At 35.5% G+C, this 15232-nt stretch overlaps 2 protein-coding genes and 1 long non-coding RNA gene across 6 annotated transcripts; 2 read left to right on the forward strand and 1 right to left on the reverse strand.

Annotated features, from left to right (window-relative positions):
- Nucleotides 1–217: 217 nt before the first annotated feature.
- On the forward strand, nt 218–5696 carry LOC114398585 (protein MAIN-LIKE 1-like). The gene is made up of 5 exons (XM_028360766.1): nt 218–604; nt 718–1389; nt 1482–1564; nt 1637–2099; nt 5691–5696. The coding sequence occupies exons 1-5, from the start codon at nt 218–220 to the stop codon at nt 5694–5696; spliced, it is 1611 nt and encodes a 536-aa protein (XP_028216567.1).
- On the forward strand, nt 4586–14549 carry LOC114399265. Of its 4 annotated transcripts, none has more exons than XM_028361418.1 (16): nt 4586–4842; nt 4947–5019; nt 5691–5793; nt 5909–6020; nt 6135–6290; nt 10637–10741; nt 11161–11257; nt 11394–11509; nt 11615–11716; nt 11804–11917; nt 12639–12695; nt 12941–13007; nt 13108–13161; nt 13253–13327; nt 14048–14083; nt 14227–14549. In XM_028361418.1, the coding sequence occupies exons 5-16, from the start codon at nt 6280–6282 to the stop codon at nt 14338–14340; spliced, it is 948 nt and encodes a 315-aa protein (XP_028217219.1). In that variant the 5' UTR covers nt 4586–4842; nt 4947–5019; nt 5691–5793; nt 5909–6020; nt 6135–6279; the 3' UTR covers nt 14341–14549. The 4 variants fall into 4 exon arrangements, with proteins under 4 accessions (XP_028217219.1, XP_028217216.1, XP_028217218.1 ...); XM_028361415.1 differs by having other exon boundaries at nt 11174–11257; XM_028361417.1 differs by lacking the exons at nt 4586–4842; nt 4947–5019 and adding an exon at nt 5194–5300 and having other exon boundaries at nt 11174–11257.
- Nucleotides 11919–13044, reverse strand: LOC114399266. The gene is made up of 2 exons (XR_003663697.1): nt 12857–13044; nt 11919–12350 (listed from the first exon to the last, which is right to left on the reverse strand). It is a non-coding gene; the product is annotated as an uncharacterized LOC114399266 (long non-coding RNA).
- Nucleotides 14550–15232: the final 683 nt, after the last annotated feature.

A 15232-nucleotide genomic window follows, 5' to 3' on the forward strand; every position in this document is an offset into this window, starting at 1 on the left:
CTAAGCATTTGAGATGCTGTTGACCATTATTTCTCAGATTCATAAAGCTGAGCAAGTTTCTCTCTAATAACTAAAACATATGATAAAACAACAAGTTGACATTTAGAGTAATTGAATTGAGTCAACCAAATGCTTGAACAACTATTGGGTGATGGTGCTTTGTTGTCCCAAATCAATTTCCTATATGCGTTAGACGCATGAAATTTGAGAAAATGAAATGAGTGATGGATTTTGCAGTACTCATTTGCAGATCATGGTTAGGACCAAAGGATTAGGTCGTGCCTTAGGTCAGGTAACTGGCAGAGGTGTGGGCAGAGGAGATCATGATGATTCCGATAATGCTCCACAACATCAACGACCTACTGCATCCGCACGGAGGCAGCGAGGCGCTGTGACTATGGATCACGTCGATGAGCCAGTCATCCTTGACCCAGATATTCAGGATGACCCGATGGAGGCACCAGCTGCTGTGGAGGACATTCCTGCGGACGTAGGCGCAGAGGCAGCTGAGGATCAGCATCAGGGATTTCCGGGTGGTCCAAGCGACCCATCCGTGTTGACAGCGTATGCGGATCACGTTGCTTGTAGCGTATGGATGGGAGAGGTATTTATACTATTTATTTTTAGTTACTTGTAAATTATACTTTATGATTGAAATTAGTTTTCCTTTAAATGATAATTTTAACGAATTTTGCGTTCCTTTATACTTCAATTCAGGAGCGTCCTGAATTGAAGCTATCCTCTCATGGGAGGAAGGTCCACAGTTTAGGCAGGCCTGTCCCTGTCATTGAGGGACTTATTGTTGGTACAGGACTAAGTCCTCTGATCGCGTGTTCGGTAGACACCGGCGATCGGGGACTTTTGTCCGTGTTTGTGGAGCGGTGGCACCGGGAGACGTCTAGTTTCCATCTCCCAGTGGGAGAGCTCACCATCACATTGGACGAAGTCTCCTCTCTTCTCCATCTTCTCGTTATTGGTGACTTACATGCATTTCAGCCCTTGCACGTGGACAATGCGGTTCAGATGCTGGTGGACTTGTTGATGGTCTCTCCAGAGTCTGCTAGGGCTGAGACAGTCCAGTGTCGTGAACCGTACGTACGCCTACAATGGGTACGTGATATATATCAGCGCCGATGCCAGGCAGGTCATTGGACAGTTGCGGCTTGCACATATCTTCTTCACCTACTGGGTTGCACTCTGTTTGCTAACAAGAGTGCAACCAATGTCCATGTTGTCTACTTGGAGGCCCTTCGTGACCTCAATATGACAGAGAGGTACGCCTGGGGAGATGGCTGCTTTGGTTCATATGTACGACCAGCTGAACGATGCATCTATGAGCCACAGTCGATAGCTTGGCGGTTACATCACTCTGTTGCAGGTAACAAATATGTTTTTCATTCATTCAGGCTAAACAATGTTCAACTTTAAATTTTTTTACACTTTCATTATTAATGTTTATAATTTGAATGTTACATCTGTAGTGCTGGATTTACGAGCACTTTCCCTCGGTTGTGGAGTCCACCGCTAATCAGGACTACGGTGAGGCTTCTCCGCGTGCGTGCAGGTGAATTGCGACGAAGAAGACCGTGAAGAGCATTCGTACACCGTCGTACAGGGAGCGCCTGGACTGACTCAGGATTCTGGATGTCTGTTGGATCCCTTTTGGGGAGCATCGGGAGGTCCGGGACTTCCACGTCAGATCATGCTATTCTGGTCTCTTGCGCTGGGGGCCTGTTGCTGTTTATTATCGTCCGGAGAGGGTCGTGCGGCAGTTTGGCTACACGCAGACCATTCCTGCTCCTCCTGTCAATTCATGGGTCTCGTATGATGATATACACGACAGGTGGATGCACTACAAGGATCATATCGTACCAGCAGGTGAGGCGTGCATTGTGCCAGGGGTGTGTTCCAGTGACTACATCGACTGGTTCTTCCGCATCTCCTATCCTTTCATGACACCAGGTCACGCATTAGATCCTCTGCCTCATGGTCATGCCCCGCAGCCCCGAGTTGTCCCTGAGGCCCCGCAGACGGATATCCCTCACGTGCCGGAGCCAGGAGCATTGTCGACATCTGCGGAGGATCCCAAACATGCAGTGGTAAGTAATACTAATAATTTACATCATTTACCTCAATATTTGCATAATAATTTGTGTAATCAGTTTGTTTTGTATGTAACAAGAAGTTTGTGATGACATTGCTGAGAGGTTGGAGCGTCATCTGAATCTAGGGGTGGTCACGCCTGGCTCATCGACACATGAGGTGATCGAAGAATGCCTCAGATTGGCCAGGAGTGTGACACAGGACCATCTAGTATACGTTAGGTGTAGACACAGGCGGCGCACTGATCAGGCGTAGTTTATGTACATATTTTATATTGATATTCCTTGTATATACAGATATTGTACATGAACTCATTTCATGAGTATTGTTGGTTTTATTTATTTTCATTACTAATGTTAGTTTTATTTATTTTCATTGATTGTGTATTCCATTTGTGTCTATATACACGCGTGTTATTAAAATGGTCTAGTTAACTTAGTTATAGTATATGTAAATTATTATAAATGGTCTAATTTAAAATATAACTTTAAATATAATTGAAATAAAGAAGTTGAAAAGGGTGTAAAAAAAAATTAAACAAAAAATGGACATCATTCGTTATCTAAGATCCTTATTTTATATAACGTACTAATATTTTTAAATTCTCTTATAATTACTATTTTCCCACTTATACTAATAATCATGTAAAAAAATGTATTATAAAGTAGTTAGTATTTTAATTTTTAATATAATAGTAATTATTTTTTTATATTCTTTATAATATTAATAATGATATGATTAATTATAAAAATAAAAAATAAATTAATGATGATAATATTAATTTTATAAAATTATTATTATCTTTTATGTATTTATTGATTTTTATTAATATGTATAAAATAACCTTAAACAATATCTTTAAATATGTAGTTAAAAAATTATTATTTTTCTTCTTACGGATCAACTTGATCCGTAAGAAACCAAAATGCTTAACTTTCCTTTCTATTGAAAAACTAATTACCCGATTCTTGTGAATCTAATTCACAGAAATTCCGTCGAGTAAAATGGACGAATTATAAATCTCCAAAATAATAGATAGAAATATCGCAAATAGAGCCATTGCAACACCCATCAAAGGAGTAGTTCCCCACCCCGGAGCTACTTTACCATATTCTGAATTTAATGATTTCAATAAATCCAAGTTACGGATCAACTTGATCCGTAAGAAGAAAACCAAACAAGGATAATTTCGCCATTTTTATAGAATGCTGGGTGCACCAGCAATAATGCTAGGTGCACCTAGCAACACTCAAAAGTAAAAGGATGAGTACAAAGGAAGAAATTACACTAGAAGAAAAAATCACATGTCTAAAGGAGAATGAGATAAATGCCATTTTTTCAAGATTAACTCACAAATGTATATTTATTGATAATGAATTGATATTGATATTGATATTAATATTGATGATATTAAATATTAATATTGATTAATTATAGATATAGATTATAGATAGATTGTATATTTTTTTAAAGTAAATAAATAATAAATCATATCAGTGAAAATAAATTAAATAAAATGTTGTCATGTGACACTTGGCTAATATTCAACAGTCAAACTTTATATTTTTAGAATTTTATTTAAGCATTTAATATAGGAAGAAATTGTGAAAATAAACTAATAAATTTGAGACTCACATTGATATGTATGTCAAATGTTAAAAAATGCACATTCAAATTAAAATTAATATTATAATGAATTAATGATATCAAAATTAAATTTAGCAAAGAAATTAGGATTAAGAAAAATTTTATTAATTGTTTTTAACACAAGAACACGAATGAAGTATGTATGACACTTTAATGTGAAACGAGAGTGAAAATCTAGTGAAATTCCTCCTACAACATTTCCTAACATCAGTTACATCTTTACAATTTTGTTTTGTTTTTAAAATCACATAAAAACAATTACTTTTCTCGCTTTGACACTTGATCTGTTGTCACTTCACAAAACCCACTCAAAGTTCATGTTTTTATTGCTCTCTTGTTCTTTAAGCCTAAGTTAATATTCACACTACATTACTTGTATTGTACAACTCACTTGAAGAAATGATATATAGACTTATTCATTGTGCTACTTGTACAATTTGTGCACATACCAAAATAATCCCAACAATATAGTATGTCAAATATTAAAAATTCACATTCAAATTAAAATTAAAATTAAAATTCACATTCAAATTAAAATTAAAATTCAATTTATTAAAAAAGGAAAAATATATTTAATTTGATATAGCATAGCAAGATTTAAAATTTAAGCCAAACTAAAAATTAAATTTTTAATATTACAACAACGTACCCATAACTCTTTAGAATATTTTAGTTAGAGAATAAAAATTAAATTAAAAATATTACAATAAATTAAAAAAAAATAGTAGGAATCGGGGTCCCAAATTCCCAATGATTGGATAAATGAGACAGTTACGTAGGGCCTAGACGGTGGTGGGCCACAGTGAAAGGTGCTGTGTGTAATGTGTATCGAGTTACAAAGTCGCCTTTCTTCGGCCTCATCGAGGGACACTTCCTCTCATACGACACTATCAACCAAAGCAAACAACAATTCCATGACATAACAACTTCAACAACAACACATCATCATCATTCACTATCATCCTAACCCCCAACAAATCCTAACCCCCTTTATCTTCCAATTCCTCTCTCTCTATATATTCATTCACCATTTTCTCTTCTCTCCCATATTCTCTCGTGCCAACACCTTTTACGTGCACACAATTCATTTAGGTATGCCTTATTCTTATAATTATAATTTTCATCTTCATTGTTATTATTATTATTAAAATTAAAATAATTGGTATGTTTTGTTAATTATGGTAATGGTGGTACAGGAATCTTGCACTGATCATTCAATCAACGAAAAGTAGTACCTTGGTTGTTGCTGCCTCTCCTTTCCCCATTTGTGTATGTTTTTCTTCGGTCCTTTTAATTGAAGCCACGTATTTGGTTGTGTAGTACCATGTTTCATGTTTTTGTTTGTTGGTACTTGATAAAAAAAAAAGTGTTCAATCATGCACATTTACTTGTAATCAAAGAAAATTTCTTGCAATGGAAATTTAACCTAATGCCAGCTGAGCCAAATCCTTTGGCATAGCATACTTGAGGTGCGGCAAGTGGAGATTCTAAGTCGCAAGATGACAAGACTTTTTTGTCCAACTAATTTAGTGCAGGCTTAGTAGAGTCAGGTGAGTGCTTAATGGTGCTAGTTGCAATCCCATAAGTTTCATCCTGGCTTGTGAGGGTAATGACCACATCCTGGCTTGTCACAGTTGCGATTGTGATTTTGTCACATTTCACGATATTGTGAGAAATTGCGTTCAAATGTGGTTCATGTGTCCACAGTTACAGTCACAGACATTTAAAAAATCTTGATGTTGCAGCCAAAATTGTGGCTGCAAACTGTTTTTTACAACCTTGGTCATATGTTGGAATTAGTTGAGCTATACAGCTGATTAAATTTTGCCACTTGGCATATAAAGTTTTAAGAATTTATGATGGTGCTATTATATGGTTATAGATGTCACAAGTGATATTTAACTTGGTTACTCTGCTTTTGACATGTATTACTTTTTCAGGGGTGAACATTTGGCGATTCATTGTCACAGGAAAGACATTCTGCATACTCATGAGCACAAACCTCAAAATATAATTGAGTGCTATGGGGATTCCCATACGAAGGTGTGACTTGGATACATTTTTATGGCATGAATTGCTCTCCCTACAAGAGAAACAGCAAAGAATTTTGCTTTATACCTGATTCCTATAATTATTTTTTTTCAATTCCGGCATGCAGTGGAAATATAAAAAGACAAAATGAAGCAATGAGGCTCACCCTAGCAACCTTTGTTGGAGTTGTTTTTGGCTTCTCTCTAGGAGTATCATTTCCAACACTGGCATTGACTAGGGTCAGTAGGGTGTATAATTTTTCCTTCATATTCTTAAATTGCTCTTTCATAGCTTGTCAAGTGAGAAGTGACCTAGCTAACACATGAATTTTGTCCCATGTTATTAATTGTTAGATGAACCTTCCATCCAGCCTTTTACCATCTATTGATCTAACTTATGTTGATGACAATTACTCGAAAATTTCAACCAAGTCTTTGTGGGATGCTTGGGCTTCATTTAGGAGGGATAGAAGCATGTACAAGAAGGTTCACAAATTAAATGACACAAAGGTATGGTTTTATAGTGTTTTAGTATTTCATCATATCTCATTAATTTTTCACTTCACCTTTTGTGGGAGAGATATGACTGGACTGGTGAAGTGATATTTTATTATAAGGTCTATCAGACAATTCTCTTTGTCTTTCATAATTAGAAGGTATCTGAACTCCTGAATCATGGTTAAAAAAACTAAATAAAAACTTGAGATGGTTCTCTAGAAATTCATAGACCATATTTTCTTGTCTTTCATGGAAGGCACAGGGGTTAGCTGCTTTAATCCCCTACTTACAACTATTGATTGAGGGCAACTTGTGGACTGATGGCTATATGTCTACTTTGTTCCGTTTTTTTTTTTTTTTTAAAAAATGCTTTAAGAAAAAGTTACTCTCAAGATGAAAAGTATACCATCATTAGCCTATTTTATACTTTGCTGGTTTTAACCATCGATTGTAAAGGAATTAATAATAGTTGGATCCATTTCAGTTTTGTTTCTCAGTTTACCAAGATATGGTATTTTTTTTTATCACCAAACAAAAGATGTTTTAATGAATAAACCAGTATGGCACAAGTTGTACCAATATTAGTTATAATGGAAGTACATTTTGCTACATATAAAAGTTCCCCTCCCTTCATTATAACACATGACACTTCTACTCTTTCCCATAGTATGCTGTATCTATTAATGCACAATGCTCCAGTTACAATGACCGAAACATCATACTCCTATACAATTCGGTCAGCTATGTAGGAAGCTGTAACTAGGATCCCTTTCCCTCACACTAGCACCTGAATAGACTTATGCATAGTACTCACACCTGCTACACGTGAATTTTTGAACAAATTTAGGCCAGCAGACTTTTGGCGCTGACAGACGCAGAACCGTGTTGCTCATGACTATCTTCATGACTTTGCTCTTCACCTCCTTTGAGTTTCAAATATTTGCTTCACCCTGCACACTTCAATGAATACAACATCACTAATATTAACTCATCCTCCCACAAATGCCACATATTGCCATCAGGATCTAAGATACTGTTAGTAACCAAGAATTGAAATGAGAAAGAAAATAATGGATTTTATTGACTAGTAAGAAAAGAACAGAAAATAGGAGAGGAAACTCTCCTCCAAGGGTTTCCCCTTCTCAAATGATTTTTCCTTTCACAAAGAACTAATGCTCGATCTACAAGTGATAAGATCTCCCTCTCTCCCATCCTTCCCCTGTTTATATCTAATAAACTCCTTTATCTAACTAACTAACCACTTAACTAACTAATCAATATCCTAGCTGTAATAACTAATTTATTAATAGTCTAACTATGTTAACTAACTTTCCCATCTCCTTATATCCTAAAATTAAACCTTTCCTAAAATCATGTCCTCAAGGTTGGAATTTGAAAATTGAAGTGACACACTTCCTCAAGTTTTTTCCTTTGCTCTTCAGCCTTTCACCAGGCTTCCTCAGCCAATGCAACTTGACTAACAAGTTCTTGTCTCTGTCATACTAGCTGCTCTTCATGCTCGGATGCTTCAAGATTAACTTTAGCAGCCGAAAGCAAGTGGTTGCAGTATCCAGCATGAGTGTCAATTCAAACCCATGAATATGTTGGTTGGAAGCAGAAGACAACCGACTAAATACACGAACAACATTTTGCAGCTCAGCAACAGTTGCTCTCGCCTCGTCAGTAGTCCTCTTTGCTTTTTGTAGTGTTGATGTTGAAAACTTTTGCATTGCAACCCCTGCATCAAACCTTAAAGTATAGTTCGAGGGTGCCAAATGGATGGCTCTCAATGGAGTTTTTATACAGTCTTGCCACCGTTCAGGCTCATAATGTGTACAAGCTAAATAAGAAGTATTTGAGAGTCTGTGTTATAATAAAATTCCGCAAGTAGTTTTGATATATTTTCACAACCAAAGTAAAATTCCCTTGAGCTAAATAAACATGTGCCAGATTTATCCTCACATCAGGCATCTGGACAAAAACACTACTACTGACAGCTTCTTGAACCAGTGTAAAGATATCCTTTGACACATCAAAATGGCTCTTTTCCGCTAAGACTACTTCAGCACCATTGGCAGAATATAAATTAGAAGAATGCTGAATCAGAACTTTGGTATAAAGTTCTTTGGCATTTTCCAAATGAGTAGCTTCTAGCTTTGGATTTCGCTTCTCATTGTAAACTGCTGCAAAGTAGTTCTAGTTTCCCTGTAGTGACTCTATTGCCCTTAGCATCTTAGAGGATGATTTACTAGTTGTTGCAAGTGGGTTGGTGTCTAGCGGTTTGGCTTACATGCCGAAATTCCTTAGCTTTGTCAACAAAGAAGACCCATCCCTCTTCTTGAGAAGTTGTAGCTCTGTTAATGATAACCCATTAAGGGTCGTATGTGAGCTTGCATCCAATGTTTCTGGTGGTGGTGTAGGCGCAATCAGTCTCCATATAATCGCAATTTTCATGGTTATGGTTTTCATAAAGAAACCATTATCACCCTCAACTTCTATGAGATTTACTACTCAAGAATGAGATTCTTTGATGAAATTGAGAAATCCCCTTCTTGTTCCTGCATTTCTGCTGCAAATTCTCAGTCTCTTCCACCCTGATCTGCTCTACCACCCGACATCAACGGTTTTCGAGTCTTTTTCTTCAACACCAAGCTCCTCCCCACGGTGGCACCAATTATCTCATTGGAAGAACCCTCAAGGGTTTTTACTGAATCACTGTCTTGCTGTGACTTTGTTACCCACACATCCAAATGTAAAGTCGAGACTGTCTGCATGGGTTGTTTATCCTCTTTTTCAAACTCGAGACTAACGCCCTTTTTCTTGATCAACAATTGTAGCATCTGTTTGATTTCTTTAATTCCCTCAATGGTTATCTTGATCTTGATTTCAGAGGGCTCCTCCTCCTCCATGCTTTCCTCCCTTTTAACCTCAAGAACGTTTTCTGAACTTTTTAGTCATCCGTGCTTCAACTCTAAAATGCTGATTTTGCAAGAATGATGGTGAAACCCCCAAGAATTGGGTTCCTCTTCCTCACTGTCACTGTTTTCCTCTTCCGGTTTATCTCTGTTGATCGAGTTTTTCCAACCATCTGAAGGCCTTTCTTGAATTCAAGAAGTAATTCCTTGTCTCATGTCCAGCAATCTTTCTTTGATGAAATCCATGTTTGTTTTTAGGTTTGTAATCACTTTTCCATGCTCACTAGCCAATTTCTCCAAAGCGCTCACTCTACTCTCCATCGTGCAACTTGAATCCGGCAAGTCAGACCAATTGCTAGGAACCAAGAATTGAAATGAGAAAAAAAAAGAAATGATTTTATTGACTAGTAAGCAAAGAACATAAAATAGGAGAGAAAACTCTCCTCCAAAGGTTCCCCCTTCACAAAGGATTTTTCCTTTCCCATTAACTAACTAATCAATATCTTAACTGTAGTAGCTAACTTATTAATAGTCTAACTATGTTAACTAACTTTCCCTTCTCCTTATATCCTAACAGATTTATGTTGACAGACGTGCGTTTTGACATTCCAGTCTTCAAATTGTGATTGACCCCACTGTACTTACCCTTCCTAAATCACAAGCCTCTCAGACAAATTCCTGGATTGGTTATCCACTGGATGGTTAGTTTATAAAAAGGGATGATTAATGGTATTGCTCCCTGACAGATAGAAATTGAGAAAACAGATGTTCTTTTTTTCTGGAAAATCATATGTTCTCTTTTGGTTTAATTTTTCTATTAGAATGAAATTGATGGTGATTTCTAATGCATTAACCAGTTAAAATATGCATTGGATATTTCTTACCTTTGAGCAACCTGACTTTTAGTTTTTTTTAATACTCAACAATATTTTTTACTTTTTTTTTCATTTGATTTTTTTATATTGAATGTTTAACAATCAATGTGGTCTAGGTAATTCCAAATAATTCATCCTTTCTTTTTCTTTTTTTTCCCTTCTCGTCTTTCTCTTGTTCGTTTTTTGTCCTCCTGTAGTTCATTCACAAGATGATTATCACTGTTTTAAAAGTTGCAAAAAATAACTAGTTTCGGATAGGCATTGTTGATCACAGATTCCAAAACTAATGACATTTTTATGTTTGACTGGTTATTGGGTAATCTTTATAAGCCCGGTTTCCTAGATTTTCTTAAATTCCATTTGGTTGAGTGATACATTCTTACCTTATATTTACATTATCTGTTGCCTTTAGCCTACTTTTTTAACATGCTTACCTTATATTTGCATAATATTTGGTGTGATATATACATGTCTGTAATGCCATGCTTTTTGTCAATGGCAACCATTGTATACCCTTTACAATCTTGTAGAATCTTGCACTGAATAGATACATTTGATTATGATGCAGATTTGGGTTCCTACAAATCCTCGAGGGGCTGAAAGGCTTCCCCCAAAAATTGTCAAATCTGAATCAGATTTCTATCTTCATCGGTTATGGGGCATGCCCTATCAGGTGCGCATTTTCACTGCACCTTAATGTAAAACATGCATTTGAATAAAACATTATTTTTCACCGTAAAGGAAACTTAGTTAACTAAGTGTTCACTAGTGTCAAAGAATCTAACCCTTTACTTAGAAAGTAAATTACATCCGTTTTGGTGGTGAAAAAATGCATTGCAAAATATAACATGTATTTTTGTAGTGCAACAAGCATTAGCTAATGAAACTTCTTCTAGTTGCTCTAGTAAGATTGAGGTTCACATGTGAATTTGAAGAAGCAATTAAGTGATATTAATGAATTCATACAAAAATAAGCTGCATATGCTAGCTTGTGACCATGCTTCTGATATGGACAACAGGAATTTCAAAGATTTTTGTTATGACTGTTGAGGTACAATTTTGTCCTCTAATCTGACTCTTTTCTTGATGGAGGTGGCACTTGCAGGACCTAAGTATCAAACCGAAGTATCTTGTAACATTTACTGTTGGGTCAGATCAAAAAGACAACATTGATGCTGCAGTAAAAAAGGTCATTTCTGTTTCTGCCCTGCATCAATCTGTTCTCTGACTAGTCTTCACTCATTGACAGCATTCTGCTCATTCTGCCTATTAGTTAATTTCAATTTGCTTAGCTCTTTATGTGACCCTTGGGTTTAACATTACAGTTCTCTGAAAACTTCACCATAGTGTTGTTTCACTATGATGGACGGGCTAGTGATTGGGAAAAGTTTGAGTGGTCAAAGCGAGCAATTCATATCAGTGCTAGGAAGCAAACTAAATGGTTTGTAGTGGATCTTGTATTGAATTTTTTGTTTCATTTTACAAATTTTGATCAGGCTTCCTATTTATCAAGTTTTGACATGAAATCCATAAAATTCTGTTTAAGGTGGTATGCTAAACGCTTTCTGCATCCTGACATTGTGGCTCCTTATGACTACATCTTTATTTGGGATGAGGATCTTGGTGTGGAGCATTTTGATGCAGAAGAGTGAGTATCTAAAAGTCAAAACCGTTCCTTATAGTGTGGGAATCAAAGTGTTAGTGAAATTTTTTTAATCAAATATCTCTGTCCCAGGTACTTAAAAATGGTAAGGAAACATGGTTTGGAGATCTCACAGCCTGGTATAGACCCAAGTAGTAGTTTTACATGGCAGATGACAAGGAAAAGGGATAGTGGTGAAGTCCATAAGTAAGTGAATTATGTTCTTATATGTTTTAGTTTTGTGTATTATATATGTATTATAAAAAACTGGTTGGAATTTTGTCACAAGAGATGTCAAAAACTCCAACCCAGAGAACAGTACATAAATTCAATTACACAGTACAGCTATAACAGAATTACAACATAAGCACCCTATTAATTTCCTTCTGTATTCCAACTAGATAAAATCATACCCGAGGCCACAACAACCTGCATGTAACTGTGTCCAGTTGCTGCTATAACCTGGTGTAAGCTCTCCTGCACAAGTTTTCCACAACCACTGTCATTTCTGCTACATCACAACAGCTCTTATATCATACCAGCACATGTTACGATCTTCAAGCATTGAAGAGGTTCCATACACCGTACATACAAAGGCACATCAAACCTCGTCATATTTGTTCTAAGCCAATTCCATGATCTATAATTGAAATCACCAACCACAACAGTAACATTAATAAAGCCTATTCATGTTATAAGGGACCGTTACATGTATCAAACAATGCCATTGTGCATTTGAACTCAAAAATCAATTTTCTGAAAGGCCATTTAGATTAAGGTCTTCTTTATTGAGTTGTTTCTGAATTTTCCTCAGTTTTCTACATCTGATTAGCAGGATATCCTCCATTAAACAATTATTGCTGCTTAATCTTTTCTTTTATAGTTGTTCCATGTTCTAGCTTAAACTATATTTGTCAATCTCTTGCAGGAAAGCTGAGGAAAGAAGTGGTTGGTGTTCTGATCCACATTTGCCACCATGTGCTGCGTAAGCAAATATTGACTCCTAAGAGATTTAGCGCATGTTTAGTTTAGCTTATTTTGATGATAAAATTATTGCCAAGTTCATGAGGGAATTTTGAAAAGAAAAAAACTATTCCCCCTAAAAATAAGTCCCCAAATATGCACTTAGTACTTAATAACATGCACCTTTCTTTCTTTCTGTCTTGTGAGCTTCTAAAGGGATCATATCAAATGTATCTAACATAGCTTTGACACTTGAAATTTTCTCAGATTTGTTGAGATCATGGCTCCTGTATTTTCCAGAGATGCATGGCGTTGTGTGTGGCACATGATACAGGTTTATATGAGGACTCATTTTGTGTCTTCTATTTTTTTTATTTTCACCACACAATTCGATTCATATATATCTAACTTGTTCTTCACGTGCCACTTTGCAGAACGACCTAGTTCATGGATGGGGCCTTGATTTCGTTCTCAGAAAATGTGTGGAGGTTAGTAGTTTTTAACTTTCTTTTGATAAGAACCCACTTTGGCACGATTGGATTTGTACCAAATGATATTTATTGATTTGATTGGATGCAGCCTCCTCACGAGAAAATAGGAGTGGTTGACACTCAATGGGTTGTCCACCAAAGTGTTCCATCACTTGGGAACCAGGTAATTGAAGATTTAATTTTTTTATACAAGGCATATTTGAAAGAACTTCTATGAAAGTTATTTAAACTTTATCCCATCATATGAGCAATCAAGTAAAAAATTAAAGGTGTTAGGTTAAGCTTGTAAAGGTAACTTGTAGATCCTGTAAAGTGCGAACATGTACTTTAAATAATAAAGAGCATTCACAATTATTATTGAAAAAATCAATAATTAAAAATTGTGTAAAATCAAATACATATATAATAAAATGTACAATGACGTGTTTAATCGTTGATTTTCTAATGTATTGTCCACGTTAGTCAAATCTTAACTTGTAACTTTTTAGTTTTATAAGTCATTATTTTCTTGGTCCTGGGTCAAAGATCACTAGTGTTTCTCAATTCATTAAGTCATAGACTAATGCCGCTTGTAATGTGTGATTATCGTTGATTTAAGAGAATTTTACAGACAAGGGAAACTGAACACGAATTCTTTCGATAAATAGATTGTTCTCCCCTCCCACATGTAAATACAAGAGTGTCTTCCACCACTACACCAACCCCGTGAGTTTTTTATAAGAGATTATTAACTTATTTAATTAAGTTTCGTTGGTCATCAAAATAAGCTTGTTGAAAAATTAAAATACTTACGACATAATCACTCATACAATACGCCCTGAATAAGCCTTGATTGACCACTCAAATGTCTTTTACATCTTTTGACTGGTGTTTCTTTCAACAGGGCCAAGCAGAGAGGGGAAGGGCACCGTGGGAAGGGGTATGTGTGATTTTTTCCTACCACAACAATGGTTTAATGATGTGCTTTGTATTATTTTAACAAATATTGACCTTAGAAGTTTTTTGGGCATTAATGCTGAATTTACATCCATATATTAATTCGAGACTTTGCTTTCGCATCAGGTGAGAGAGAGGTGTAATAAAGAATGGACAATATTCCAAGAGCGTATGGCTGAAGCTGAGAGGGACTATTTTCAAACAAGGGAAGCTATTCCCCTTAACTCCACAGGGCAGTGATTATGCGAAAAAAAAAAAAGCGTTTACAATAACCCCGTAAATGTAGCTTGAGCAGTAATAGTTAGATTCTTGTTTCAACATTGGATGTCCTTTGGATTGATCATATTTTAGTATTAGATACATCGGATTTTTTTCCCTTTTTTTTTTTTTTTCTGAATCCCTGTTTTTATATATGGGTTATTATAATGGTATGCTTACTTTCTCTGGCATTTTATTTTCTTTCTATTTTTATATTTTTTCTAATACATAGGAATGGTTCCCAGGATTTTAAGAAATTTTTGAAGTTGAATTGTGGGGATAGAAATTACAAATTAAATAGTTTATAAGATACACTCCCTTAAAAGTAGGAAGTAACTGCCAATCATATGAAACTCAAAACGCAAAACTGAAGGCATTTAGAAGATGGAGATCGTGCCTAAATTTTAGGCCAGTAATTACTAACAGTTACTAGAAGATTAGTCCAAGAGTAGCTGACTTTGCATAAACTAATCGAATGTACATAACTTAAAAAAAATACTTTTTACAATGATTCTGAGGAAATTTTAAGACAATTTTTGAAAAAAATATTTTAAAATCATTTCTAAAACGGTTTTAATACAAACCATCTAAAAATATAAATTTTTTAAGATAATTTTTTAAACAATGGTCTTAGAATATTTTTGTTTTAATTTTTTTTTAAAAAAAAGTCACTCTTCACACAATATAAATTAGATATAGCACAATTTAGAGCATATATAGAAAGAAACCAAAAAACTATACACAACGCATTTGAACTTTTATTAAAAGAAAGGAAATAGATATCACAACCATGAACCCAGATACACAATGTCAAACTATGTCTAAGTTCAACAAATCCACACAATGTACTCTTACCCATCGATGGGAATATTGG

The sequence above is a fragment of the Glycine soja genome, chromosome 19, assembly GCF_004193775.1.
Source record: "Glycine soja cultivar W05 chromosome 19, ASM419377v2, whole genome shotgun sequence".
Classification (NCBI taxonomy): domain Eukaryota; kingdom Viridiplantae; phylum Streptophyta; class Magnoliopsida; order Fabales; family Fabaceae; genus Glycine; species Glycine soja.

Bases quoted from the DNA above. Each gene is read 5' to 3' on its own strand.
- LOC114398585 (XM_028360766.1), top strand. From the start codon at position 218: ATGAGTGATGGATTTTGCAGTACTCATTTGCAGATCATGGTTAGGACC. The intron at 605-717 runs GTATTTATACTA...ACTTCAATTCAG, and splicing joins GTAGCGTATGGATGGGAGAG to GAGCGTCCTGAATTGAAGCT. The intron at 1,390-1,481 runs GTTTTTCATTCA...TTACATCTGTAG, and splicing joins CTGTTGCAGGTAACAAATAT to TGCTGGATTTACGAGCACTT.
- LOC114399265 (XM_028361415.1), top strand. From the start codon at position 5,774: ATGGGGATTCCCATACGAAG. The intron at 5,794-5,908 runs GTGTGACTTGGA...TCCGGCATGCAG, and splicing joins ATGGGGATTCCCATACGAAG to TGGAAATATAAAAAGACAAA. The intron at 14,084-14,226 runs GTATGTGTGATT...CTTTCGCATCAG, and splicing joins GAAGGGCACCGTGGGAAGGG to GTGAGAGAGAGGTGTAATAA.